Source organism: Notolepis coatsorum (genome assembly GCF_963971535.1).
Source record: "Notolepis coatsorum genome assembly, chromosome: 11".
Lineage (NCBI taxonomy): Eukaryota > Metazoa > Chordata > Actinopteri > Aulopiformes > Paralepididae > Notolepis > Notolepis coatsorum.
The window spans coordinates 20,315,797-20,329,216 of NC_140175.1; the positions used below are offsets into that span (position 1 = coordinate 20,315,797).

A 13,420-nucleotide genomic window follows, 5' to 3' on the forward strand; every position below is an offset into this window, starting at 1 on the left:
TCTTCCTCCTCCTCTCTTCCCCTCTCTTCCTCCTCCTCTCCTCTCATCTCTTTCTCCTCCCTTCCTCCTCCTCTCCTCTCCTCTCTTCCTCCTCTCTTCCGTTACATAGTCTGACGGCTGTCGGAATGAAAGACTTCCTGTGCCGTTCAGTGTTGTTGCATCTCGGGAGTCTTTAGTCTTAACACTGTTTCCAAAAACCCGGTAAACACACTCCTTACCCGACGGCCATCTTCTCAGCGTTTTCTCGGAAGGCCTTCGAATGTCAGACTTTCCATTCTGGGTTTTTTAGCATGAAAGGCTAATTCAATGTCAACTGGTACGGCAGCGTCAGTGGGACCGCAGTGGGACCGGAGGGGGGGGGTGCTCGCTGGGAGGTCTTCTATTGTGTGCTCTGCTTACTGGACTGGAGCAACACGCTGCCCACACGCCCACCACAGCCCTGCGTTGTGTCATTAGTCTGTTGTAGCAGCAGACCAAGAAGAACAACTCTGGACATAAACGGCCTTCTGCCTCTTCTCTCACGTCGGGTTGAGGCAGAGTGAAGAAAGAGCCTTGAGGTTTTCATCCACGTCCACATTTTTCACGTAGACTAATATTGAGATTCTCCTCCGTCCTTGTTTGTTAAAATAAGTGGTCTACATGTTCAAATAAGTGGTCTACATGTTAAAATAATAGCTCTACGCCGGTCTGACAGCCGTCACTGATGTGTAGAGGGTCTGGTCAGTGACGTGGGTCTCTCGGTCCCACCCGCTTTGCAGTAAACACAAAATACATTTTCTGGTATCCTGTTCCCATCCAATCGGGAGAGAGAACTCCACACTGCAAAAATGGTCTGACAAAAATAAGAAATAAAAAGTAGTTTTAAGCAAATACGTGCTTCAAACAAGTAAAATTATCTACCAGTGCAGTTAAGCAAATGTGGCTTGGCAAGATTTCTTGAAAGAATAAGAATAATAAAAATATCTCTCTCCTGATTGGATGAAGTGGGAAGGGATACCAGAACATTACTACAGTATTTAACCACTTACTGCACCTTTAACAGTTGATAGTGGGGTTGTATTTTCAGAGCCTCTACTTACGTATTTATGCGCGTTGTTCGCTCATCTAAAAAAGGGCGCCCAAAAGTACAGTAAAGGTACAGTAAAGGTGGGGCGCCCCAGTGGTGCACCACGTAACTACGCTTGCAGCATAATCGCAACGTCCTGGGTTCCAATCCGGCCCGGGGACATGTGTTGCAGGTCCTCCCCGTCTCTCCCTCTCTCCCAATTTCCAACTGCCCTGTCAATAAAAGCAGTTAAAAATGCCCTAAAAAATATCTTTACAGTAAAAATGTACAGTAAAACGGTACGGTAAAGACCAGCTCATGAAGGCTGGAACAAAGAGTTGTCTTTGTCGTCTTCATCTCCATAGAAAATGTGGAATGGATGACATTGAGGCAGTTTACTGGCTGAATGGGTTTTCTCTGTTCGACTAGCAGGCAATCCTTCACACGTGTCAGAGGCAGAGCAGCGTCCCAGCCTTTGTAGTTCTCTGCTATCGCTTCATCACCAAGACCAGGCTTGTCTCCGTGGCTCAGGTGATTTCCCCGCTAATGATCAGTATCTCATGCCTGGACGGATTTAATATAGTAGCCATCATTTTTGAGTTGTCTATCAAAGCACAGTGATTCACGAGGAATATGCTGCATGGATAATCTCCCGTCGTTAGTTACAACAGCGCTCTGTGTACTACTGATTCACTATGGGCTCGCGGCAAATTTGGAATTGAAGAACACGTGCCCAAAAAAAGTAGGGTCATTAAAGCCCACTTTAAAGGTAGAATCTGTAATGCAGTCGAACAGTGACCAAAATAACCCTTGTGGGTTGGAGTTTAGTAACTTATTATACCGTGAATGTCTCCAGACCTCCCTTGGCAGAGCCTGCCGGTGTGGTCAGCGATAGCAACCCCCCCCCCAGCCCCACTCAACTCCAACCCACACATCAGACCAAAATAGAAAAATGTAAACCAAGTGCAATATTAAGTGAGGCTCTTTTGCCTAGAGGTCACTAGGGGTGGGCATCACCAGAGGCCTCACGATACGATACTATCACGATACTTGAGTCACGATACGATAGTATTGCGATACTAAATATATTGCGATATGCCGAATATTGCGATATTAATATTGCGATATATTGCGATTTATTACCTTTTTTCAACTGCAAAGTCAAACTTTGTCAACATGTTTTATCTAATAAAATAAAGTTCAGTCTGTTCATCTCACTTCAATCATTTTTATTGCAGAACATGGTCTTTTCTCAAGCAGACGGATGTCAACACCTGACAAACTGAACTGTTTGTATTACAGTCATATTCCAACTTAACTGAATGCACATGTGTGTGTGTGTGTGTGGACTACTGTACTATTACAGGTATTGAAATGAACAATGCAACTTCCTTATACAAAAAAAAAAGACAAGAAATAATAATAATAATAATTAAATATCGATACTTGGCGTCCCTGTATCGATACAGTATCGCCATGCAAAGTATTGCGATACTACTACGTATCGATATTTTCCCCCACCCCTAGAGGTCACTGTCTGATGGTATTACAGATTCTAACTTTAAAGGCTCAAGCAGTGATCCAAACGTAAAAACTAATGGATAGTCCTACCACTGAAAATTAAGCGGTCCTCTGAAGCGGTCCTCTGAAGCAGCCATCTGAAGCAGCCATCTGAAACAGCCATCTGAAGCAATCCTCTGAAGCAATCCTCTGAAGCAGCTGTTATATATCACATATCAATCAACATACATGACATTCTTCTCTTTTCCGTTCCAAGTTTTTTTTTTTGGCTTTTAGTTTTAGGGTTCCTTGTAAAAACACAAGACAACCATGTTACAGCAGAGACAGACATCAGAGAGACAACCATGTTACAGCAGAGACAGACATCATCAGAGAGACAACCATATTACAGCAGAGACAGACATCATCAGAGAGACAACCATGTTACAGCAGAGACAGACATCAAGAGAGACAACCATGTTACAGCAGAGACAGACATCATCAGAGAGACAACCATGTTACAGCAGAGACAGACATCATCAGAGAGACAACCATGTTACAGCAGAGACAGACATCATCAGAGAGACAACCATGTTACAGCAGAGACAGACATCATCAGAGAGACAACCATGTTACAGCAGAGACAGACATCATCAGAGAGACAACCATGTTACAGCAGAGACCGACATCATCAGAGAGACAACCATGTTACAGCAGAGACCGACATCATCAGAGAGACAACCATGTTACAGCAGAGACAGACATCAGAGAGACAGGCAACCATGTTACAGCAGAGACAGACATCATCAGAGAGACAACCATGTTACAGCAGAGACAGACATCATCAGAGAGACAACCATGTTACAGCAGAGACAGACATCATCAGAGAGACAACCATGTTACAGCAGAGACAGACATCAGAGAGACAACCGTGTTACAGCAGAGACAGACATCATCAGAGAGACAACCATGTTACAGCAGAGACAGACATCATCAGAGAGACAACCATGTTACAGCAGAGACAGACATCAGAGAGACAACCATGTTACAGCAGAGACAGACATCAGAGAGAGACAACCATGTTACAGCAGAGACAGACATCATCAAGAGAGACAACCATGTTACAGCAGAGACAGACATCATCAGAGAGACAACCATGTTACAGCAGAGACAGACATCAAGAGAGACAACCATGTTACAGCAGAGACCGACATCATCAGAGAGACAACCATGTTACAGCAGAGACAGACATCATCAGAGAGACAACCATGTTACAGCAGAGACAGACATCATCAGAGAGACAACCATGTTACAGCAGAGACAGACATCAGAGAGACAGACAACCATGTTACAGCAGAGACAGACATCATCAGAGAGACAACCGTGTTACAGCAGAGACAGACATCAGAGAGACAACCGTGTTACAGCAGAGACAGACATCAGAGAGACAACAGTGTTACAGCAGAGACAGACATCATCAGAGAGACAACCATGTTACAGCAGAGACAGACATCATCAGAGAGACAACCGTGTTACAGCAGAGACAGACATCAGAGAGACAACCGTGTTACAGCAGAGACAGACATCAGAGAGACAACCGTGTTACAGCAGAGACAGACATCATCAGAGAGACAACCGTGTTACAGCAGAGACAGACATCATCAGAGAGACAACCGTGTTACAGCAGAGACAGACATCAGAGAGACAGACAACCGTGTTACAGCAGAGACAGACATCAGAGAGACAGACAACCATGTTACAGCAGAGACAGACATCATCAGAGAGACAACCGTGTTACAGCAGAGACAGACATCAGAGAGACAACCGTGTTACAGCAGAGACAGACATCAGAGAGACAACCGTGTTACAGCAGAGACGGACATCAGAGAGACAACCGTGTTACAGCAGAGACAGACATCAGAGAGACAGACAACCATGTTACAGCAGAGACAGACATCAGAGAGACAGACAACCATGTTACAGCAGAGACAGACATCATCAGAGAGACAACCGTGTTACAGCAGAGACAGACATCAGAGAGACAACCATGTTACAGCAGAGACAGACATCAGAGAGACAACCGTGTTACAGCAGAGACAGACATCAGAGAGACAACCATGTTACAGCAGAGACAGACATCAGAGAGACAACCGTGTTACAGCAGAGACAGACAGAGAGACAACCATGTTACAGCAGAGACAGACAGACAGACTAGACATCAGAGAAACAATGTAATTAACTCCTTGCTTCCCTCACAACCAACGTTATTCATTTGATGTGGCTCAGGCCCACAAGTCCAAGGTTATTTCTCGTTGCACAGCTCTTTTATGTTACACTATCCTAGGCATAAAAAAAATTGTTTGGTTCCTGTTGGTTGTCAGTTAAGGCCATGGGAATTTATTTTATTTTTTATTTTATTTGTTCCCACGGCGACTATGGATAGGGAATTTCTTTATTTAATTAAAATGTTCACGACAACATGGATGCATGTACTCTGCCAGCATGTTTAATATCCATAATACTAAAGGTTTGACTAAGATTTTTATGAAACTTTATTGTAAAAAAAATAAAAATGTAATTGTACTTTTTTTTAACTCATAAAATAAATTGGGTCGCACCTAAATCGGCAGGGTCGGTCGGCAACCGGAACCAAATTTTTTTTCTTCTTTTAGGCCCTGTGTAGATTGGACCATGTTTCTATCCTACTTGTTAAGTCGGCTTATTGAATGTGGCACAAATACATTTTTGAATCTTATATACATAGAGACACAGGCATATAGACCCCGCCTGTAAATCATTATGTTGTGTGCAGCATGACAGGCACGGCCCTTTTCCCAGCGCCGCGCCTCGCGTTTATGCGCTCTCGGCGGCAGCGTTTTTTTGGGCGGAGCGCTCCCAGCGCCTAAAGTTGAAACTAGTTCAACTTTTGGAAAGGAGCGCGCTCATCAAGGTAACTTTTTTCGACCGACCAATCAACATCGAGCAAGTGGGGGAGCCGCGGCAGTCGCGAGACTCAGGAAAACGCTCTGAGCTTTTTTTTTTTTGCTTTTCAAAGCGTCCGTCTTGGAAAAAAACCTCTGTTGTGGTCACAAGCCCTTAGTGATCGGACATTCCTAGTAGAGTTCTGCTGCCGTTAGTTCTCCGGCTGCTGGTTAGCGAACTGCATCGCAATCTACATAATAAGAAGAAGAGGAAGAAGAAGAAGTCTTTATTTGTACCACATTGCTACATCGTCATGCAGCGACACACACATGCGAGATAGACGACACATAGGACACATTTTTTGGGTTGAAATGTCTCTCTGCACTTGACCCATCCCGTCGTCCTCCCCCCCCCCCCCCCCCCCCCCCAAGGGCAGCCGGGAGCAGACATGGGCTGCGGCGGCGTGGGGGCCGCGCCCCGGGGACCAATCCAAGTGCTCCTGTCCGTCTTCGTCAGGGACGCCACAGCGTTGACGATCTGTTCTGCGTTGTTTTTACATTGGGTTTATCTCTTTTTGTGGAGGGGAAACCCTTGAGAGCACGGGTGGGGGGAGAACATGCAAACTACACACAGAAAGGCCCGGGAGATACCCCACCTGGGTACCTGGCAACCCAGCAACCTGGTCCCCCCCAACCTTGCCATGATGAGGCAACAGTGTTAACCACTACACCACCGTGCCGCCATGTGAGACGGGGCCTTGAGTGCAGTGGAGAAAGAAAATCTGATCTTTATATCTAGATATATAAAAGATCTAGATATTTAGTCGAATAGTGTTCGCATTTGATTGATTTGATAAAATGTACTTTGCCAACTACGGTCTGTGGAATTTTAGAATGTATATACATATTTTAGAATGTATATACATATTTTAGAATGTATATCTTTGACTGTATTCTTATTCTTATTTTAGATTTTTTTTACTACTTAAATGTTTATTGTGAGAGATCTGTGGTGCTGAATTTTCCCTCTGGATCAATAAAGTGCTTCTATTCTATTCTATTCTACTCTCCTCTCTACAGCGGTCTCTGCGGCTGAGAAGAACCATTCCAGCGACGCAGTGGCTGAGTATCTGGAAGGGAGGAAGAAGTACGACGACCTCAAGAAACAGAAACCCAAGAAGGGCTCCGGTCGAGAACAACAGGTCTGTTTACGTCTAGCGCTCAGCCGGGGGCCGGCGTGTGTCTCAGAAGTGAACGCTTCTGGGAAGCGGCTACCAGCTCCGAGAGCCACACGGGATCCCTTTATAACCACCTTTGACCCTGTTTGTCTGGCAGACCCTGGCTCTCCTGGACCGCTTCAAGTCCAAGCTGTCGTCAGCCATCACGGAGGCCCCGGAGGAGGACGTTGAGGAGCTGGGCGAGGACGATGACAAGGGATGGTCAGTGTGTTTCCACCAGATCGCTTCAGCGGGGGAGCGGGGCCACCGCGGCTCGAAACCCGACTCCACCGCGGTGTTTCTCCCCGAAACCCAAACCCGGTGTAGCGCTGCTTATACTGTTTGGAATCTGCGCTTCAGAATTTGCTCGTCAAAATGTTCAGGAATTTGTGCTCGTGAGAAATTCAATCAATGAGTGCTTTCTCACGTTTAATTTCAAACCTTTATTTAAATTTGTGAGACACGACGAGTGTACAAAACTAAGACACAGTTCATCGGCAATTTCATACATATAGGCACAATAAATAAGAACAGTTCATCGGCAATTTCATACATATAGGCACAATAAATAAGAATAACTATAATAAATCAGCTAAGACAATTTACAATTCAACACACAGTGGTCAGAGATCATGGTAAATGGCGCATTTATATATCTCTTTTATCCAAAGCGCTTTACAATTTTGTTCCTCACATTCACCCATTCACTCACACATTCACACACCGACGGCGGAGGCGACCATGCAAGGTGCCAACCTGCTCATCGGGAGCAGTTAGGGGTTAAGTGTCTTGTCCGGGAGGAGTGGGAATCGAACCGGGAACCTCCGGATTACCAGACGACTGCTCTACCTCCCAAGCCACTGTCGCCCCAATAATACTCAATGAGTGTGTTCACATTTAATTTCAAACTTTATTTAAACTTGTGAGACACCGAGGTTAACCTTATTTACAGCGATGACGAGCGTACAAAACAAATAGTTTATCAGCAATTTCATACATATAGGCACAATAAATAAGAATAAACAATAAAGAAATCAGGTCAGACAGTTACAAGTCGACACACAGTGGTCGGAGATCATACTGTTAAAACGCAGCAAAAGAAGACATGCACATTAATATCCTGGATACAACAAGCTAATATCCCAGTCGATGTCAGACGAGATAAGTTGTTTACCTGCGTTTTTTCTTGTGCTGATTACCATCATGTCTGTATACATGATTAAATGGAATATTGCAGGCGTTACCATGGAAACAGATCCACAAATCCAGCAGTGAACGGGGACAGGGTGTCTGTTTACATGCCCCAGTATCCTGGCTAATGTCTGTATATCCTCCCAGCGGTCATATTCGGGTTTCTCATAGTCAACAAATGATCCTGGCTGCTGTAAAATGGGATATTGTGTTTACATACGGCAACTAGACAGGACACTGGGTACTTCTGGAGTATTGGAATAGTAGTGTGCGTATAAATGCACCCAAAAATAAGAACAGTTTTAGCACTGCAACTTAGATAACTTTAGATTCACGTGTATTGTCATCCTACAGCACAAGTACAGTACAATGAAAATAATTTGGCATCCAACCAGAGTGCAAATGTAACCGTAAAGACTTGTTTTTTTAATTTAATTTTATTTTATTATCTTTTTCCCCCTCCTTTTTTCCGATTTTTCTCCCATCCCACTGTTAGTCGTTATGCCAATTCCCAACCCCCTTCCTGGTTGTTGCGCACTCCCCCCTACTGTTGGTCCGGGAGGCCGGAGACTGTCACATGTTTTCCTCCGACACATGTGCAGCCAGCCGGCAGCCAGCCTGGCCGCGCAGATTCTCACCGGGAGAGTGTAACGTGTGGAAGGTCACACTACCTCCCTCCAGATCCTACCCTCGCTGTGCAGGCGCCCCGACCGAACTGTAGGGGTCGCTGTCCACAACGCCCAGGACCCACCCACGGCTCCCCTCCCCCTAACTCAGCCAAACGAGTTAGTATAGCGATCAGCCCGAGCCAAGGCAATGCTGACTCTCCGGGAGTCGAGACCGCAGCCTCTCGCATTGGTGACGAGCACAATCTCCGCTACGCCACCTGACCGCCCAAATGTTGGACTTGTTGAAACCTCGGAGCACACTGTGAGAACAGACAGACAACAGAAAGAACACAGAGAGGCAGAACAGATGGAGGGGGAACAGAGTGAGAGAGGTCCTCCTGAGAGAAAAGACAGTCGGGGGACGATCAGATTGTTACACTTGCAGCGTGGCGTGTCGACCTCGTCTCCCTGTAGGCCGTGTTATTATCAGCAGGCCCGGCAGCATGGAAGGCCTTAGACACCACAGACACCATTAAAACAGCCCGCTGTGTTTATTTTCCCAGTCCTCCCGACGGCCACTTGTGGATAATCCATCCATCCAGCTGACTTAACAGAGCAACTCTACACTGTGTTCACCTTAGTTTTAGGACTGGAATTCGTGGCCTCTCTCTCCCCCCTCAGCCTCAGCCTCACCAGGTCCTCCGTTATAGGTGACTTAAAGATCTTTAGTCGCAAAGTAATGTTTTAAAGGAACACGCCAACTTTTGGGGAAATTCGCTTATTTGCCATCTACCGTGGAGTTAGACGAGCAGATACATACCCTTTTCTTCTCTGTGCATGCATTATTATTAGGCTTAGGGAACAGCCGCACCGTTAGCCTAGCTTAGCGTCATTCACTGGAAGTAGGTGTGCCAGTGTAGCCTAGTTCCCAGCGGTCACGAAATACACTCCAAATCCAACTCCAAAACGTTCCTGTAAACACGTTGTGACCTGTGTATTTACCACGTGGAGAAATAAAAAAATAATAATAATTAGACATTTTAGTTTTCCAAGCACATACTCAGAAAATCTTTTTTGCCGAACCACTGCTGCCTGGGCGCAGTGATTTCATCACCTCAAAAGCCCTGTTGTTTTTTGAAAAACTGGGGCTTTTGAGGACAGGCTGAGGACCTGGACAGACAGGCTGGTGGACAGACAGGCTGGTGGACAGACAGGCTGGTGGACAGACAGGCTGGTGGACAGACAGGCTGGTGGACAGACAGGCTGGAGGACAGACAGGCTGGTGGACAGACAGGCTGGAGGACAGGCTGGATGACAGACAGACAGGCTGGTGGACAGACAGGCTGGTGGACAGACAGGCTGGAGGACAGACAGGGTGGTGGTGCAGCAGTGCCGGGAGGCAGCCACAGGCTAACGGCTCTGAGCGAAGCCCTTGACTCACACAGCATGTCTGTTAATAGACAGTCATAACAAAAGCCAGACGAGCTTCTCGGTAATGACTTGACACCATGTTGAACCGTATGCAGATAAAGAAATGATTTGGCTGTTGTGTACAGCTGTCGTGTAGGTGCAGCACTGATGGCTGTCTGTAGGTGCAGCACTGATGGCTGTCTGTAGGTGCAGCACTGATGGCTGTCTGTAGGTGCAGCACTGATGGCTGTCTGTAGGTGCAGCACTGATGGCTGTCTGTAGGTGCTGCACTGATGTCTGTCTGTACTGTAGGTGCAGCACTGATGGCTGTCTGTAGGTGCAGCACTGATGGCTGTCTGTAGGTGCAGCACTGATGGCTGTCTGTAGGTGCAGCACTGATGGCTGTCTGTAGGTGCAGCACTGATGGCTGTCTGTAGGTGCAGCACTGATGGCTGTCTGTAGGTGCAGCACTGATGGCTGTCTGTAGGTGCAGCACTGATGGCTGTCTGTAGGTGCAGCACTGATGGCTGTCTGTAGGTGCAGCACTGCTGGCTGTCTGTAGGTGCAGCACTGATGGCTGTCTGTAGGTGCAGCACTGATGGCTGTCTGTAGGTGCAGCACTGATGGCTGTCTGTAGGTGCAGCACTGATGGCTGTCTGTAGGTGCAGCACTGATGGCTGTCTGTAGGTGCAGCACTGATGGCTGTCTGTAGGTGCAGCACTGATGGCTGTCTGTAGCTGCAGCACTGATGTCTGTCTGTAGGTGCAGCACTGATGGCTGTCTGTAGGTGCAGCACTGATGGCTGTCTGTAGCTGCAGCACTGATGTCTGTCTGTAGGTGCAGCACTGATGGCTGTCTGTAGGTGCAGCACTGATGGCTGTCTGTAGGTGCAGCACTGATGTCTGTCTGTAGGTGCAGCACTGATGGCTGTCTGTAGGTGCAGCACTGATGGCTGTCTGTAGGTGCAGCACTGATGTATATACAGTATAATGTGATACTGATGTATATACAGTAGCTTCCTCATTCTGAATTAATGAACACACTTGTCTGCTACTACGGTGGGTCCCCTGTAAGATAAAAAAATATCTGCTATTGTTATTTCACGTGAACCCAAATCAAATCTAATTTATTTGTAAGGCCCGACGACACGTTAATGTCCCCATGGGCCGGACACGTCTTCTTTAAACAAGTCAAGAAGAAACATCAGAATAAATCAAGAACAAAACAAAAACACCATAAAGTCCCAAAACATTTAAATAAATAAAATAAATGCAACACTCCCAGACATACCCCACGCGAAGGTAAGGAAAAACTCACAAAAAACCTAGCAATAGGAAAAAATGCACCACAGGCAATGTGGAGGAGAGAAACCTTAGAAGGGCCGTTCAAGGGGGCATCTTCTTGGATGTCGGTGATAGTAGTGTTTCAATAAAACAGGCAAAACAGTTGGTAAGCATGCACTCATATGCGTAATGAAACACAGATAAGTGCATGCAATAGCAACTGAACATTTTGAAAGATAAAAAATAGAGCTGATGGCGGATCTAAATGTTTTCTGTCAGCAGCTGTAGTGCGTTGTGCCACGCGTGAGGCAGATTAGATTAGATTAAAATGTATGGTCATCATACAGCACAAGTACAGTACAACAAAAAGACGTTTTTGCAAATGTAACAGTAAATAAAGTGCACAACAATATACAGTGTAGGGATACCAGGAAATGTACTTTGTGTTTACTGCAGATCGGAGGGACTGGGGGGACCCATGTTACTGACCAGACACACTATATCAGTGATGACTGTCAGAATGTAGAGATATTTAACAAAAAACTACCACTTACTGCACCTTTAACAGTTGATAGTGGGGTTGTATTTTCAGAGCCCAGGTGAGGCTTACAGGCCACCAGTAGCCCATCTTTACTTACGTATTTGATGCCTGTTGTTCGCTCGTCTAAAACAGGGCGCCCAAAGGTACAGTAAAGGCACAGTAAAAGTACAGTAAAGGTACAGTAACAAAAAGATACCACCTACTGCACCTTTAAGCTATAAAGCACCGATACAACTCATCCGAGCGGATATCATGTCTGCCGGGTCTTATGCTGTTAAATATCCACGACCGAATACTGTTGTTTTTGTAGCACCTGAATGAGGGTTAGAGAAGCCTTCCCCTCCCCTCCCCTCCCGTGGCTCCCCAGTTGCCGTGTGTTTTCAGGCTGTATCTGCTGCGACGGTATGGGGTTCCTGAGCCACGTGTCACTGATTGGACGGCTCGTAAAAAAAGCCCGATTCGAGCTACTTTGCGGTAGAACCGTACGTGAGCGGGTTCATAAAAAGCTCCGGCGCCGCTGGCCCAGATGTCATTTGAATAAACTTAATGCCGTTTTTTTTTTTTTTTTTTTTTTTTGCTCTGTTGGAGACCGCAGGGCGTACGAACACACTTCAGCGCTGACATTTTTGGAGTCTGTGGCTACGTTCACACTGCAGGCCTTAGTGCTCGATTCTGATTTATTGCTTTTTCTTTTTTTCTTTTCTTTTTGGCTGTTCACATTATTTTCTTTAAATGTGGCCAATATCAAGGGGCGGCTACGTGGCGTAGTGGGCAAGGCGCTCGCCACGAGATGCTGGAGACGCTGGGCTCGTCAGTTCGAGCCCAGCGCTCCACATTGCTTTCAGTTTAGCTGGTCGTCCGTACTAATACACATTGGCCGTATTAGGGGGTGGGAAACTGATGGGTGGGGATCGGGCGTTGTGGACAGCGACTCCTACAGGTCGGTTGGTGCGCCTGCGCAGTAGAATCAGGAAGTGTCGGGGGCAGCGTGAGCCTCCCACGCGTTACTCCTCGCCACTGAGAGTTTGCGCCGCGCAGGTGAAAAGATGCGACTGCTGTTACCTCAAAGTACCGGAGGGGACTTGTGCTATGTATGACTTAGTCCACATTGCAGCCGGCTTGTGGGAGGCAAGAAACAGCGTTCGTGACAGGGGAGGGTTGAATTGGATGATACGAAATTGGGATGGGAGAAAATATAGAAAAATGGGAGAAAAAGTGGATAAAAAAAATTTGGCCAATATCAGATTCCAGTGTGAACTGGTCACACTTTACCGAAGAAATTAACAATAAGGAAGACAAAATGTTTTGACAAATGTCAATCCAGAAAGTCACATGACTCTTTTGACTCAGATTTTTTGTCCCCCGAATCAGAATTGAACAGATCAGATTCCATGTGATTTGTGTTGTTCACACTGTCGTCAATAGAAATTTGATTTTGTCAATTTTTTGTCTGCAGTTTAAACGTAGCCTATGTGGCTAACGTCAGCTACTGTATTTGTTTTTACAACGATACTTGCGTTGTATTGATAAATCGATTCCCACCAAAAAGACATGAAGCACATTGAAAGGATCTGGAGCACATCGCTCACGCGCTGTCGAGCCCTCTTGGCCGTCTTCACCCCTTCTATTATATACATATGGATTCCTTTTGAATTATTTTTTCTTTTTTTTTACCCCGCTCAAATTTATGTCTTATTTCGGGTT

General features: G+C 46.1%; 1 protein-coding gene across 1 annotated transcript in view; it reads left to right on the forward strand.

Annotated features, from left to right (window-relative positions):
- The window catches only part of cwc27 (CWC27 spliceosome associated cyclophilin), a 102,203-nt gene that overhangs the window by 74,144 nt on the left and 14,639 nt on the right, over positions 1-13,420 (forward strand). The window contains exons 12-13 of the mRNA XM_084325383.1: positions 6,547-6,668; positions 6,802-6,905. Coding sequence (XP_084181509.1) covers positions 6,547-6,668; positions 6,802-6,905 — 226 coding nt within the window. The remainder of the gene's footprint in view (positions 1-6,546; positions 6,669-6,801; positions 6,906-13,420) is intronic.